The 17,354-nt window shown below is 39.5% G+C and overlaps 1 protein-coding gene across 1 annotated transcript in view; it reads left to right on the plus strand.

Annotated features, from left to right (window-relative positions):
- The window catches only part of b4galnt4a (beta-1,4-N-acetyl-galactosaminyl transferase 4a), a 155,326-nt gene that overhangs the window by 115,828 nt on the left and 22,144 nt on the right, over positions 1–17,354 (plus strand). The window contains exon 8 of the mRNA XM_086298183.1: positions 13,906–13,984. Within this exon, the coding sequence (XP_086154309.1) occupies positions 13,906–13,984 (79 nt within the window). The remainder of the gene's footprint in view (positions 1–13,905; positions 13,985–17,354) is intronic.

A 17,354-nucleotide genomic window follows, 5' to 3' on the forward strand; every position in this document is an offset into this window, starting at 1 on the left:
CTGAACATGATACTTCCAAACGCAGCTCTATATTATGATTAAAGATAATAATGGTACTATGAAAATCAGTCATGCCTGCTTGCCATTTTATATCCCCAGTGTGATGGTTCCATTATCAAAAGAAACCACATCCCAAGCTATGAAAATCCAATGAGATGGCACACATTCAGGGAATATGTTTCACAATGAACTTTACGTTCTTTATATTGATTACAGTATTGATTTTACATTACAGTTTATTCAGGCTGACTCTCTCCATCACACCAGCGTCTAATCATATATTGAATTCTCATCGTTACTGGTGCTGAATTTTTTTTCTTGTTTTTTGTAAAGCTATACCCACGCACACAGTTTAGTCTCTTGTGTGTTTGTACAGTCTGTTCTTATTCCAGGTCTTCATGACAAAAAAGTGGTAGTGTGGTTCTTGGCTGGAAGTTACACATACGTAACACCTCAGTGTGTGTGCTTTTAAATTGTGTTTGCTTTGGAGGTTTTGGTAGGTTATCGTCACGGTTTGTGCCTACGTGCTTTTGTTTTTTGGCAGGTTTGTTATGTGTAGGTTGTTTTTGTGACGGGATAAAACCAAATCATAATGCTGAAGTCCTTTTTATTCATGAATGTTGTATGTGCAAGTGTTACTTTATCTCTGTGCGTAGGATTAACTGGGTCTGGTTAGCACGGAAAGCTCACCAGCCTACGAGGGAGAGCAAAGTGGTGACAAAAATGAAATGGAAGAAGAGACAGAAGGATGCGGTTGAAAGTTTTTCTATTTTCTTTTCCTGTCTGACAAGTATATTGCAGTCTCCCACAATAACAAGACAACAACAAAGCAACCAAGCGTGAAGGCAGATTATGACAGGAACATTAAAAAGGTTGTGCAGCAGAGGAATTTGAGTGTGACACTTCAAGTTTTGTGACCTGTTACTGTGTTTCTGCGTGTGAATGTATTTTGCATCTGCTTAAAAGTATTTTGGGTGTGTTGTCGTTATTTTTTTTAACTTATGCCAGTCAAGGGGAAGTGTTCAAGAGAACAAGGCTGGACTGCGCATTGTCTATCCCAATGAAATCTGATATAACGATGATTAACACACAGCAGTTGTTGCCTTTATCTACCTCTCCGAAAGCGTTTAATGTTTCCTGGCCTTGATGTGTAAAGTGATTTATGATTTCTCTGTCATGTCATTATTTATTTATTTATTTTGTTCGTCCCAGACATGAAGCAAGTTGAAAATTGTGCGCTTTTAAGCTTGATAACTGAAGTCAAATCTATTTTGATTTTATAGCTGCTCACTTTCACTTGCTTTAGAGGAGCCATGTCAAAGAGGACATGAAAGTCAGTTTCAATATAATTATACAAAATCGGTTTTGCTATTTCATGTGTGGGTGTACATCAGAGAACATGTTCATACTTTTGCACGCAAAAAAATACAGGCCTGTCTGCATTAATGTGAATGTGCTTGTTAAATACTGCACCATTTGAAAGTCTGCTCTGCAGCTAATGGCTTTATTGTGGGACCTCAAAGCAAAAAAAAATTAATTTGTCATTTTCCGCATGTTCCCTGTGCTGCCCCGTGCAACTTGCATCCCTCACACACCATTGCACTCGATCTGTTTGTGGCAGGATATCCTCCCAAACGTGGCAAATCTGTGCAGAAGGATTAATTGCCATGCCTTCATAAGAAGGTATTCTTCAAATTAGATGGGATGGAATTGAAATGAGCAAATTAGCAGTGCAGAAGCGAATAACATATCGCTTTCCGTCTATTTTTTATTTAAAAAAAGAGACGACGTGAGCAGCTGTTATTATCGCTCATTAGATTTTATAACCTGGTAATTTCAAAGATCTGTAAACCTGATAAAATCAAGGAATAATCGAACAAAACTAAATGATTTCAGTGTTCCCGGGTTTTTATTACACTCAATTTCGTAGATGGGCACTGCGAAAATTATAAGTCATTACACATGAGGCCCTTGTCAGCCTGATCTTCTTGTACAATTTGTTATTGGAGAATAAGTTCAGGGCCATTTGAGCCTATTTACAGACTTCATTCTGCCATAGCTAAGTTCTGCACAAAGCCTTAATCAAAACTGCAATTTAAAACAGCTCTCACACTGCTGCTGTTCTTGGTTTTATTCATAGTGGGCTCAGAACTAGATGGAATGAGACAGCGCTATATTAAAATGGAGTCTAAAAGAGTCAAACAGTACAGAGCAGAACGGAGCCAAACAGAGAGCAGCCGTCAGAAATGTAATTGAACAGAGGAGAGCAGAGTGAAACACAGACACTCCTACGTTAGCAAGGTTATTTCGTTTTTTTCACACACTGGACTGTGGTTATTTATATGTCTTGGTTCATTGGACCTGTACAGCAGATTGTAGTAGAGTTGAGTGAACAGTGACTAATGGCTGCTGCAGGGCTGAATCATATTGTCAGAGAATGAAACATATTGTTGTTGAGAGGTTCACTTTAAACTCTTCACTTGGCTGTTGGAGGTCTCCATACAATGCAATCAGAGGCAACTGCAACTAGAAAACGTACATCCACAGAGTTAAGCATATTTAAATAGATGGACAGGCACACATAAAACAGATCAAATCAAACATGTAGTCATCTTGGATAACGTGCGTTCATCTGCCACATCTTTCCCTTCAAGGATCGCTCACGTTTGTTGCTCGTTTTTTGTGGTCCACTCTTTCTCTCTTGCTGAACCTCGTGTCATAGTGACAATAACAGTGCAACATTGAATTAAAAGCAGTAAAAGGGGAAGAAGTAGGAATGCTTTCTCTGTGTGCACGCAGTTCAAAGACCAGCTGGAATGATGTATTTCTCACATGTTGGCCTTCCTGTTGCCATGAAGTGTGGAAGTTCATCCTAGGTGGCAGTTTTAATAGATGTCATCCACAGTCATCTACACCACCTGGCTATCAACTCCTGGAGGTGATGACTCATGCTATTAGTGAGTGGGTGTATTTGTGGTTAATATGATTAAGCTTATTAAAATTTGAAAATAGAGGGTGTTGATATTCTCTTTCAGCCCTTTCCTTGCTTTCAAGACACTTTTTAGTTCCTCATTGAAATAGATCCAAGTAAGGATTTGTGTAAGCATATCCTCAAATGAATTATAGTACCACCACTAAAACCAATTTTTAGATTTCTGGTGACATGCTCGTTTTTTGGAACACAATATAAATAATATTTGATCATCATTTGACAGCTACTCTTTTATTTGTGAAGAACAATAGAAAACATTTGACAGCTCCAGTTTCTTTAATATGTCCCCACATTCATTTTCTGCCTTACAGAAAGAAGGTTCTGCTGTTTAGGCTCTTTCTGTGTCAAGTTTGCATGTTCTTGCAGAGTCTTGGTGGATTTTCCGCAGGTTCTCTCGTTTTCTGCCTGTGATGGTGATCCATCCAGGGTGTTTTCCTCCTCTTGGTATACACTCGGGGAGTTTCAACACCAGAATCTGAGTCAGCAGTGCTCTACTGTGTTTAATCAAATGACACTAAACATAGAACATATTTTGTTGTTACATTTCTGTGCATTTAAAATCAAACTTTAAAAACATCAAATCAAAGTAAGAAGCACAAAAAACTTTTTTTTTTCTGATGCCAGCAGAATATGTTGTTTTGACTTTTAATCGAATAACAGTGTCAATTTGAGATAATTTTTTATCTGTCTCCGCCTCTGCTGTGAATTGATAGTTTGGCAGTGCCTGCTAGGTGCTGTCACAACAGCTTGATGAGTGACAGTGAAGTAGTCAGATAAGGAACTCGGATGACCCTGTCAACACTATCTCGTCTCTCTGAAACCGCTAACAGAGCCTCAGGCTGCACACACAACACCAGGGCGTGATTGACATTTATTAAAATTCTATAAGTTGAACCATCCTGAATTCAGACCGAGCTGGGCTGCTGCTCTGCTCGATTTTAGAACATTTTTTGGCTCTCAAATTGGAACGTGATTGGCAATTAGTTGAAGATTAGAAGTAGTATGATGGGTATAACCATGGATGATCAGCCATCTGACACAATGGTTTCTTGATAACCAAGAAAACTTTGCCCTCAGTGTTAATAAGACCAAGTAGCTGATCGTGGATTTCAAGCAGACAAGGAGAGAGCATGACCCCGTTTACATTAACAGAACCTCAGATGACCATCACAGAGGATCCCAAACGGTCCACATGCACACCAATAATATGATGAGGAAGACTCAACAACCCCTGTACAACCTCTGGCACCTGGAGAAATTTAGCGTGAGCTCCAGCATTCTCAGTTCCATTGAAAGCATCCTGCTGTGCTGCTGTATCATCTTGTACAAAAACTGCACCGTAGAGGAATGCAACGCACTTCAGAGGTGATTTTCCTGCCCTCCAGGAGATACACAAGCATTGATGCACTGCCCAAACCCAATGGATCATAAAAGATACTCACCACCCTAACTCACCACCTTTAGTCACATGAGTTTATTATCCTATTTTCAGACATGTACTGTTTTTTGCATTTGCATTTGCACATTTCCAAAACGTGGTGCCTTATTGTGTTCCTTTTTATTGGGAGCTATTGTGCTGCTAGTCTGGCTCATCCATTTCTTTGCTTTTGTAAATCTGTATGTGGCAGTATTGCTGAATCGGAATATCATTTTAATTGCTGAAAAAAATCTTGCCAGCACCACAAGTTATTATTGCTTTGATTTTTTTTTTTTCATTGAATTAGAATTTTTCTTTTCAGTTAGTTTATTAGTTTCCAGAGTAGATTTGCATATTTGGGGGATTTCACGGTATTTCTTTGAAAAAGTTCAGTTTTTATTAGTTTCAGGGACAAAATTTAAGAAGTTCAGAACAGGTATTGTAATACAAATACAACAGTGTGAAGAGGTAGTTGTACGCTGAAAAGAACTGAAAAAGGTTGTGTATATTTATTATATGTGGTTTTGATGTGAAAAAAAAGTTTCACTTAATTTTTGGTGCATTTAGTTTTTGTGATTTGTATTTTTATTTAATTTGTTAAAGTATTTACATTTTTTCAGTTTGAAATTTTTCAGTTAAAGTAAAAGTTCCATTGCAAAAATTTAATCAAACACTGTGTCACAGTCTGTGTGGGAGTGAGAAAGTGGACCCAAATGCAGACACTGGAGAAACAAACTATGGTTTAAGCAAAAGGCGAGCCGTTTATTTGGCTGAAAACGCTGAAAACCTAAACTGGGTAATAACTAATAAACTATGAAAACTGGGATGAGAGACAAGGACGTGGAACTAAACTGTCACGGTCTGGCTGGCAGACCGTGGGCATGTGAGAAATGAGGACCCAAAATGCAGGACTTGGCGCTGAAGGCAGTGCGTTTATTTACAGTGGTGACAATCCAAACAACAATAAATTCCCCGTGCGATCCCAACTCCCGTTCCGTGTCTTCTCCTTTATCCCGTGCTCCGTGCTCTGTCTCCGTTCCCTGTGTACTGTCCGTGTGCTGCCTCCTGGTCGCCACAATTCCTCCTGAGGAAACACGCATACAAAAGGCAGTCATGAGTACAAAACCTAACAGCAGACTTGCACTAACCTTGCACGATAAACTAAGACTGACGGGAAGTCACTCAACGATCCAGCGTCGAGGAGCTCTCAGCCACACTGTTTTGAAGCTCCTCTGACGAGGCTTGATCGGCGCCAGGTGTGTGTGGATTCCTGGGTGGGACTGGTCAGCTGGCATGGCCACACCCACCAGGCCTAGAAGTGCCTGCCACGACCGCACCCTCACACACATGCACACACCCATAAACACCTGACAGTACACCAACACGGAAAACAGGACAGCAGACACAACCATAATAACAACAACCACAATAATAATGATAATAACTACAATAGTAGTCCAGACTGCTCACGGACCCCGAATCCCTGGAACTGGGTCCGTGACATAAACAGCTACATGCGACTATGGAACTATGAAATAAACTGAACATGAACGTGATCAGTAAGAAGAACTCTGAGACATGGTGTGGCTAGACATGAAACCAAACCGACGACCTGACAAAGACTGAATGTAAACACACAGATTAAATACACATAAGGGTAATGAGGAAAGTGGAAACACATGGGGAGACACAGCTAACACAAACGAACATAATGATGCACAGGGGAAGAGTATAACTAAGCACACTGAATAGAGAAACACAATACTTTCAAAATAAAACAGGAAACATGGAGAGACATGAACTGGGACACGCAAGCTTGACAAAAGAGACAGAGGGAGTAAGAGAGAGAGAGGGACACAGAGGAGAGACACAAGGGGAACATAGAAAAAACATAAACCAGACTAAAACTTAACAAAGACAAACTAATAATAATAATAATAGAACTTAAAGTTTTGAAATAACTAATACAAAACAACTCAACTCTACCCTTAACTTAAGAACAGGACATGATTTTAACATAATATTAACATAAGAAATCAACAATAAAAAATAACAGAAAACGCTGGGTCACAGAACCAGCCCCTGGCACACTGACTGTTTCCTTAACTTTTAGTGTGAACCTTCTGTTGAATGCAGAATGCTGAGAATCGTTTCCTTCAGTCTGTAATGCCTCGAATCAGAAATGGTTGTTTCTGAACTTTGGCAGTGATGTGATGAGAAGCAAAGGTCGAAAATGATTCTAAGGTTGTCTGTGATACCACATTTGGCATTTAGAAGGAGCAGTATTCAATTCATAAGCTCCAAATGCCATTCACACTCAAATCTTCCAAAGACACATGGATCTGTTCTTCAGTTTGTGTGAGTACACATGTGACATGTGATGGATTTTTTGTTTTTACTTCTTCTTTACCACCTTTTTTCTTCTTCCTTTGCATTTTTACTTCTATTTCAATAGTTTTGTTTTGTTTTGTTTATATGCATGACTTGGTAAAGAACCTCAAGGACTGATAGTAACTGGGAGGAGAGAGTCCACTGCACCTTTTGCAGCAACACTGAGTGAAACCTAGTGGAGAATGACCAGTTATTTCTCTATGGGATCTCTCAGTATCTATAATTGAATCATTTAAGCACTGTTGGCTATTAGCTGGTGAAGAGATTTTAGTACTTTGAGAGAGGAAAGTGTAGAGATTTTTGCACATGACATCATAGGAATACAGATTTAGCGCGCACACGAGCTGAGCATTGCATCTTCTGGCTTTCATGATATGCTCTGAAAGACTTTTTTCTGGCGTGGTTTTGATCCATTTTTGCCCATCGAGGGACGTATTACTGAAAATCAATAAAAGAATGTTATGAGTGATTACCACTTTCCTGTGAAGCATTTTTAACCTGATGGGAGTGGTATTATCCAGGATGGCTGAAGCAGAGTTCCTGAATGGTTTGATAAGTATAAAAAAGATTTGAATGATATGCTCTGACCTTCATGGTCACCAGATTTCAGCCAAATTGAACCTTTGTTCAATTTCAATTTCATATTAGGAAGTACGACAGCAATCAAAACTATAAATTGCTGCTATATCACTCCAAAATTGCTGCCTCGTTAAGACACTCGATGTTGATTCCAGTTGGGATCTCTTAGTATTTTTATTTTATTTTTTTTGTATGTAAGTGACCTCTGTTTCCTTGTGTGCACATATGGCCCTGGTTGCGTGTGAGGACCTTCTAACCTCTTTCTGCTGATAGTAATTGGCTGATACCCTGTAACAGTTGAACTAGAATGAAGCTGTTTGCCAACAATCTGCCGTGACTTCTCTGTCCTGCTTTCCTCCCTCGGGCCTTTACTCCACCATCTGTTTCTATGAGTGACAGGAGCCTGCTGAGATGCAAATCTCTGCTCGAGAGTTTCTTTCTGTTCAAGTGTGCAGTGGCTTAGGTTTGATCAGAATGAATTTCGGGTGTTGATGTACTTTGAGCTGTGTAAAACTGCAGAAACTAACATCTGATTGGCAGTAATGCAGGAGTGCGACCGACAGTCATGTTGATGAAGGGTGAGGTTAGTCTAACTTTACATACTGAGCAGCCAGCAAAGTGACATGTAAGCTGTTTGGAAATTGACTGGAATATCCAGGATCTTTCAGCATGTGATAAGAAGAGATCAGTATTTAGAAAAGAATTCTGACACATCATTAGCACATTAGTTTTTTTTAAATATATATATTTTTTGTTTTGCTATGAAATCCTGTTAATAAACTGAATCCAACTGTGCTTAAAGGTGTCAGCTCTATATAGAGTGCTTGTCACATGGTTTCTACACTGGAAACTGAAAACTTGACACTTTTAACAGGTTAACAGTTGGCCAGGTGTGCCAAGGTGAGGCAGGAATCAGTGTTTGATCTTCTTGTACTCTTTTTCTGAGTATGTGAAACTCTGTGAAAGTCGTTCATGAATATTAAAACAGATGAGAAATATCTGGCATTTATTAGACATAAAGAGAACACTCAGTTGGGTTCAGGCAATGTGTGTCAGTTTAAAGACCTCAACGGTTTTGATGAGATCCAAGTCAGTGTGGCCAGGATCAGAGCATCTCTGAAACAGCCAGGCTGCTGCACTGCTCAACAAATGGTAGATTTTTTTAAAGTAGTTTTTTTTTAATGTGTGGATTAAAGCATGTTTGGTGCATTAATGAGTGTTTATGGCACTAAAATAGTGGGTACTGTGACTTTACAAAAAAACGGCATAAAATATCACACGAATTATCCGTGTATATCTTTTAGCTGCAGATAAATTTTCAGTCACTTGTACATGTTCTATAGATTTACCTTGATGTAGTGTAATAATTATAGTTGCACTTCATTGTGATCAAAAAAGCATCTGCTTTAGCGCAGCACAAATACTCCCACCAAGTGTAGTTATTTTTTTTTTCTTCACATGGACGGGGGGGAGGAAGGCACTGGAGAAAGTAATGCTATAATGTTGTATTAGATAATTACATATGGGGGAATTGGATGTGGTAGATAAAGGAAAAGGAGACTCTGTGAGAAGAGCCAGAAAGAAGTGACGGACACGAAAAAGAGAGGGAGCGAGAGATGGGGAAAGAGGATGGGGATGAAGGAGAACGGAGAGGGGCAGAGCGAAGGGAGGGGATGGAAGAAAGAGGATTTATTGAGGCTGCAGGGAAGAGCAGCGCGATAGCTCTCTGATGGATTAGAGGAATGTATGAGAAATGGAATGAAGAGGGGAGAGCGCAAGGAGAGAAAAGTGAAGTTTGTGGGCCTCCTTGGGGCAGCTCTAAACACTGGTATCATTAATGTAGTTTAAAGAAGTGTACTCACCGAGAAGGGTCTTTTTTTTTAAAGGCCACCTGTGGGTATTAGAGAGGGAGGAATCGGGCAAGGGAGAGAGATGGGGACAGGGTGACAGTCAGATAGCGTAATGAGAAATTGAGTTTGAAAAAGAGAAGAGATATTGAAAAAGTAGAATCAGGAAATTGCCGTGGCCATTGGCAGATTGGAGAGTGTGTCATGATTTCACAATAGGAGAAGAAGGACGGGTATTAACCAGGGGAGGACAGTATACTGCCTTTATTTCACTTCACTTCTGCTCACTGCAAACCAGATCAGTAATTCTGAGTGTGTGTGTTTGTCAGTCTGCTGGTGTGAGAGTATTTCTTTGGTCCAACACTTTTCTGTACGATTCTGTGAGAGGATTTTCTATACATTTCATGGCAAATAAATATTTTATACTTTAAAGGTAGCAGATACCCGGCAGGCACTCAAGATATTCTCTGTATTTATCTTCAACAGTCTGTTCTTCTGTTATCCAGCCAAGTCAAGTTTCTTTGTCTCGCTATCCATTCAGCCCAATGAAGGGAAACTGGAAACAAAGACCCCAATTAGTCAGGCAATTAGACTGCTGTTTTGTGTCCTCTACTCATCCTCTGAGTCACACACTAATAGTTATTCTTTCCTCTTAAATCTCTCATTTGCCCTTCACTTGTTCTTTAATGTTTTTCCCCTTTTCTTTTCTGGCAGGATGCGATCAGTGATCAGTGGTATTCACTGTAATGTATTTTTTCCTTCAAAAAATCATTTATAATTCCCTGTGGTTTTTTTTCTTTCAGTTCATTTGCTATTTATCGCTTCTCCTTCATCTTTCTTTCCGTCTGTGTCTTTGTCACTTCATCTCTTTCGTCCGGAGCCTGCCTCATCATCCATCACGATTGGTGTGACCAGTCCTCCTACACTGTTCCTCTATGCTCTTTTGTTTGCCTTTCTCATTCTCCATCTTTTGTTGCGTTCTTTCAGTTTTATAAAACACTTTGAAGTATCTCAAATTCTCTTCATCATAATTTGTCATATTCATTTTTGAAAACTTATTCTTGATTCAAATCTTTTTCCGGTTCTTTATTCCCCCCCCCCCCCCCCAAAAAAAAAAAAAATCTTCATATTTTTCACACCAGACTGAAAACAGAAACAAGGCAAAGATACAAATTTATGTAAAGTTTAAAACAGGAAATAGCTATAAGCCGAAAGCTGCCAACAGTTATTCTCTCATGGGTAAACAAATATACGAACAGTGGAACAAAATTACACAAATCAAATGTGAAATGGCCTACAAAATGACTGTGAAGTTATAAAGGGAATAGATAAACAAGGGACAGAAAAGTACGTGAATAAAACTTAATGTTCTGCTCTCTTCATATTTTTCCATTATTTGCTTCTCTGTGTGATACGTTTTTTTTTCTTTGTCTTACTTTGCCTTTGTTTCAGTTATAGTTTTATCTGCTGTCTCTCTGTGTGTTTGGTTTTTCTAGCTTCTTTTAACTAGTAAGGGAAGCAAACCTGTGCCGGACAAGTGTGCCGTGAATAGGCTTGCATCTGTAAGAGTGGAGCTAAAGGAAAGAGATGTCAAACGTTGACAGGCAGTAGTATGTTGTATTCAGCTTTTATTTTAATGTGATTGTCCTTCATATCTTTAATCAATGTAATACAGAAATATTGTGGCGGCAGGCTGCATCCTCTCTGTTCTCATATTAAATTATCCCCCAGATCGAGTCAGATTATAGGCTTAAGTAGACAATCTAATGAAGGTTCAGGAAATAGGATCATATTCTCTAAAATGATCTCAAGTTGTTTGGGCACAGATGTGAAGTGGATATGCTAAAAGTCCAAAAAATTGATTAGTAAGCCAGGTTGGTCAGGGGAAAATAAAAGATGGCATGTGTTAACCAAAAATGATATTTGGTAGAATTAGGACAGGGAGATTAGTTTCTCTAATAAATTCCCCTTTTTAAAACTGGTGTCTGATTGTAATAGTTTCATGTGATATCCTTCACTGTTTATTGCCTACTGGTCTCTTCTCAAGTCTCAATTACTCAAACCTGCTGCATATCTAACATTAACCATGATGGGTCTTTTCACTGTGTTTTAACAGCGGTGAGTTAAATATAAGATTTGTCTTTGGATTTTAATCACAGCTCAGCGTAAATCACGGGGTTATGAATGGAGTGATGTTTGAATCGTTTGGGAGAGGGCAAGCAGGGTTCCAAAAGCTGAAAGTGGCACTTACTTTTCTGAGTGCCATTTTAGCAGCAGCACAGAGAGATATTCCCTGTTCATGAGAGAGTGACCTTAGCACACTGTCACTGCTCCCGTGCACCTGCAATGATTTATTGGTTACAGAAAGCTGGGCAGCCGGATGATGCAGCGGCGTTTATGCATGGGGAGGGGGGGGACACGTGACCATCCTCCTTCAGCTTTTGTCCTTTTCTTTCAACTCGGTCAACAACATCAGAAATGAAAACACACACACACACACACACAGTCTAACTGTTAAGGGGTGTTTTAAATTGTAAAATATATGCTCAATTCCACCTAAATTCAACCAAGACATGTTGTTTCAATTATAGCTCTACAGTAGGGCAACGTTTAGATCAAAATTAAACATATGTGTATAAATTCTTGTCCAGATACCTGGACAAACTGATACACTGATGAGACTTTGGATACTGTGCATCAAATTCTTGCCTTCTGATGTTGTGCTGGAGCCAGTCTTCCAGTTTGGGGGTGGTCACAGCTCCTAATGCTGCTGTTACCACTGGGATCACTTTAGTCTGCAGGGTTTTGGTCAGTGGTTGTTGATCAATGGTCATGAGAATTTGCATAATTAAGATTAAGGAACTGACCTCCCAGCCCATTTTTCCTTCAGTGGGCTGGTTTCAGTCATTATGCAAATGTACTGTTTATAAGACTGGGGAAACCTGCAGTCAGCTGAGACTGAAGAAGTCACATGGATGAGTGACGAAACGTTTCTCCCACAAAACGCTACGTCCAGATGAACAGAATCAACTTTTTGGAGATTTAGTCTCCAGAGATCTATCACAAGTATAGGCCTCTGGTCCTATGTCTGATTGGTTGAGCAGCATGTCCATAAGATCTTAACCCTGTTCTTCTCAACCACTTCTGTCAGTGTCTTCCATGGACGCTTTAGGACTTTTAGTTCATATGAGCCACAAATATTCCTGTACACTGTCCCAGCTTGCATCTTACACCCTGCTACAATGTGTTGGATAATCTCCGGGGTACCTTTGCACAATCTGCAACCTTGGTTCTGTCTGCTATGGCTACTGAAGCCTCCATGGATCTGATCCTTAGTTTGTTCTTCTACTCGCATGATCAAATACTCTGTGCTGTCCATTAGGCAGGCTTTCTCTAGCGAGTGGTAGGATTTCTTTATGTCAGTCACTTCCTCTGTCTGTCATTGGTACACCCCATGCAGTTTGGTTTTCCACAAAGCCATTCCTCTTCCTGTTCCTGTTATGTCTTCAGCTGCTTGAGACACTCTTGGAGCAGCTCATCTCAGGGGACTATCTTCGTGATGTATTTATGGATGCATCCATATTTCATCCTGAATAGTGGCTCTGACACTCACTAATGCTCGCTCTCCCTCTTTCCATTGTTCATAGAGCCTCAGGGTGTTGGACTTCAGGTGGAGATCTCAGTGCGTTGTGAGGAGTATTCGTGTCTTGATGTCAGTGGCATCTGTCTCCTCCTGTGACCATTTTATTATTATTATTATTTTTGTATTCAGTTGTGTATCTGCTGATCAGTGGGTCATATATATTGATGGCTTGGATCTTATTCCAGCCATTCAGCTGGCTTCTAAGAACCTGTCTTACCTCCTCGGAAGTATCTGTGCATCCTTATCATGATTCCTCTTGGGTATAGTGTCAAGAATCACATATAACAAAATTATTTCCTTTTGCTTTTCCCTTATATTTTTTAAAATCACATCCGTCCTGCTTTTGTCAGGCTATTTTCAATTCAAAACAAAGACTTCATCAAAGAAAATCAGTTTGTATTTGTGTTAGGAGACAAACGGGAGACAGAAGAAAAGGAAGGGAAAACATCAAAGAAAATAGTCACAGGAAACAGAAACAAAGAAAGATCTGAGCAAATCACACGACACAAAAATGGTGGAGATGACTGCAGATAACACCAGAAATCATAGGAGGAAATACTTATCACAGTCCACGCATAGATACATATGCATGATGACACTAATGTGCATGTGTGTTTTGAGGGGTAATGATGTGTTCAGCAGTGTTTTGGTGTCTCCCACGCAGTAACAGTTGGAGGCCTGTTATCCATGAAGTGTTTTTAAAACTGAAATATTGCATTATCACATTGTAAGAAAAAATATACCCAGTAAAACTTTAAATCAGTCCTCTACTTAGCCTAGCCAGGAGTTTCAGAGAAATACTGGAGCCTGCATAAGAGCAAAATATTAATTAATGCACAGCATCGATCGTGATTAATTCAGGAAATGAGGATTTTTAGATTGTGGCTTACTGCCATTTTTTTTGCCTTCTTGCCTGTAGGACAGCATATTTTAGATAGATTGACCCTATATATATATATATATATATATATATATATATATAAGTAATGTTCAATATCTAATAATAATAATTGCTCTTTCCTTGTTTCCCCTCTAGTCTGATCTCATCCAGACGATACTACTTTGAGATTCTCCACAAGCAGGATGACAAGGGCTCGGATCACGTAGAGGTTGGGGTAAGTGTACCTACCCCGCTTCTGTGGTTTTGCCTCTCTGAGTACATCTTTTTCCTCACAAATACACAAATGTGTATGAAAATTGCTTCAGTTGTCTGGTGAAAACCTTGCCCTTTGACAGGAACATTTCCATTTAGTTTTAACTTGTACCCTGTGTTTAACAGTGTCAGAGTAGTGACTGAATAGATAAAGAATGAAAGGAAATGTTTGAAGGTGAAAGCTAACCTTCACCTCCTTTACTGTGTATTACTTTGCATTTCTTAGTCTTTCAGTGTATTCATCTGTCCACTTTAACTACAACTTTATCCAATACATGCCCAGCTTGTTGGTGCACTGGCTTTTCCTAAAAGGCATAAAGCCTTCACTCACATAAAATCTCTCTAACTGTTCTCTTTCCAGTCCTCCATCTGTCATCACTCTTCAGCTTTTCCTTTCTTTGCATCTTTGCTCTGTGCTTCTTTCACTTTGATTCTGCTCTGCACCATTTCTCACTCACTGGTTTTTTTGCACCTCAGGTGAAGCAAAGAGATGAGTGAGGCTTAATTTCGAGATGAAGTTTCAAACGAGAGCCCATACGCCTCGTGTGAGCTTGTACTTTGAGTAGGAAGGCGGATGATAAAAAGAGATCACTGCTGTGTGTGTATGGAATGAATCTTTTAATAAGCCTCAGGTTATCTTCATCATGGTGACCATTATAAGAGGAAGAACAGCAGCTGTACTCTTGGAGTTGAACTCTTCTTAAATAGAAGTTGGGTTTTTTTTACCCTCAAGGTTAACAATTTGTTTTATTTTTTTTGCGCTTCTTTCTCTTTCTGTAGCCTCTGGTTGCTTTCCTCTACTAAATCAATTTTGTTACTTTCTGCATGATTGTATACTTTACTGTCCTGTCATATTTTTAGTTTCTATTTAAAGAAAAAAGGTAATCACTTCCCATTTTGCTAATCATTACCACATTTGCTAGCAATGGCAAACACTAGTACACCAATGTTACCGAATGGTGCTCATAAAGTACAGTATTGTACTCTGATCTCTCCTTTTTTCAGTCTACTGGCAATATTTCACACAAGCAGTTAAGTTATCCATTATTGGCAGGTCACAGTACTATACAGGTTCTGTGGGATGTTTTGGGTCATTGATGTGAGTGTGTTATGAATATGCTGCCACTGAGTTGACAGTGAGAATAGTGGAGAATATTTCAGTTAAATCTGCAGAAATACAGTGTTGTCCTTTTTACTGGGCTACTGACTGCTACTCGTAAATTGAAGAAATATGTGCCTCTGCAAAGGGATCCATCAATGTATAGTGTTATGTATGCATTGTGGAGATATTTTAAGCTTGTTCATTCTTCTAATGTGTTTAGTCCTATTATTCCGCTGTTAAGGACAAGCATGGTGCTGCTTTAAATTAGCTGAGTAATTAATTGCTATTTCCAGGAATCAGGCAGGGGTGTTGTTTAGATAGCATGAGTTGCATCTCCTCACTGTGCTGTCATTTTGTGTCAGACAATGGTGGCAAGCAGGCCGCCGTGCCGTTGCTGCCAGGGGTTCTAACTTAAATGGGGTATAGCCTGATGCAGAACTGTTTCTCCACTTGGCTTTAATTTGATTTTCACAGTCGGGTTTTTTTTCTCCTTTGGCCAAACTTCTGTGAACTGTAAATATACCGCACTAATCCACTGCTTTAAAGAAAGTGGGAAAGGAAAAAAAGTGGACTGTTAAACACTTTAATGGACCTTCATTTATGCCTGCAACAGTTAGCCAACCCTCGCAGTGCACCAAATAATCCCTAGAGGGATGACTGTCATTGCCGCCCAGCGACTGCAGGAATCAACAATATGTTATCCTCATACCTGGCGTAGATCAAAAGGTTGAGGTAACTCCAGCAGCAGGCAGACTCTAGTACAAGAGTAAAAAGAGAATACCCTATCCAAGCAACTATATCATAGCTATTTGCAAGGAGCTATAAAGAAAATCCTATTAGTTTCTCACAGTGTTCTCTAGGGCATTACACATAATTTTTTTTTTTGTTTTATATGAAATGTTAATTACACCATCTTCAAAACATGTATAGTATATGATTTAAAGCTAATCTGCAGAATGCTGTGGCTATGTCTAGTTGTGGTTACCTCTAGCAGCATACAAAGGACAACAGAGACAAGGTTATTTCTTTCTTGATTTCATGTATTAGAGGAGATTAAGTAATGGTATTGACCATTACTTGGAGATCAGCCTACTGCAAAGTGGAAGAAGGGGAACAAAATGGTAATAGAATTAGGCATTAGACGGTAGATGTAGATGATGTAAAATGAAAGTAAAATGAAAGATGAGGAGAAATAAATTTGACCTGAAATATGAAGAAAAAGTAAGAAGAATGTATAAACGGTATGTGCTGAAAGCCCTTATCTGAAGTATTTCTATACTTTATGGCAGCGGTCCCCAACCCCCGGGCCTCGGACCGGTACCGGTCCGTGAGTCGTTTGGTACCGGGCCGCGAGAGTTGAGGCTCAGGTGTGAAATGTTTAAGGTTTTCAGCGTTATTTTGTTATCGTTTTTATCGTTAACTCGGTTTTCCTGGGTCTTTTCACATGTGTTATATATAATAAATCTTCTTTTTTTTTGGTACCGGTACTAGTTTTATTTTGTTGTATTTATCTGCGACACCTTAAAGGCCGGTCCGTGAAAATATTGTCGGGCATAAACCGGACCGAAAAAAGGTTGGGGACCGCTGCCTTATGGTATTCTTTCTTAACAGACTTTGCCAGTCATCCACATACAGGTAATGTGACTGTATCTACTAATGAATCAAGGCCACATGGAAATTTATCTCTCTCTTTCCATTTCTTGTTCTTTCTTTTTCTGCCTGTTAGCCAACTACCCATGAGGCTGTCAATGTGGGTTTCTACTAGTAGAAACAATTTAATGAAGCACATAAAAGTTATGCAGGAGCTCAAGATTGTGTGGAGGAATGTATGTGTAGTTGTGTGTATGTGTGGTGTGTCTGGTACACTGTCTTAAGAAGGCCCCTGTGTGTGATTTAACTGTGGAATACATTTCACACCTTGACAAAAATAGCAGATTTACCATGACCATCCTAGAACAGCATAAGCCCAGGACTCACATAAATCCACTGGAACCCAGGCGCTCATTTGTTAAACAACAGATAGCGTGGATTCACAGCTCTTTCTCCTATGTTCTGTGGGAAGCGGCGATTGTATGGCCAAAGGTGGACTCGTTCCTCTGGGGAATTTATTTCTCTAGTAGCGATTCCTCTGAAGAAATGAGGTGGAGTAAATAGTGAATAATACACAAGCACAATCTGAACGTTCTATTTTGGTTAGAAAATAAGAGAGAAAATCCTTGTTTTGCCTGTG

The sequence above is a fragment of the Aulonocara sp. 'chitande type north' Nkhata Bay genome, linkage group LG7, assembly GCF_057382095.1.
Source record: "Aulonocara sp. 'chitande type north' Nkhata Bay isolate Kocher_YH1m ecotype deep benthic linkage group LG7, A_spYH_male_GT1.1, whole genome shotgun sequence".
Taxonomy (NCBI): Eukaryota; Metazoa; Chordata; class Actinopteri; order Cichliformes; family Cichlidae; genus Aulonocara; species Aulonocara sp. 'chitande type north' Nkhata Bay.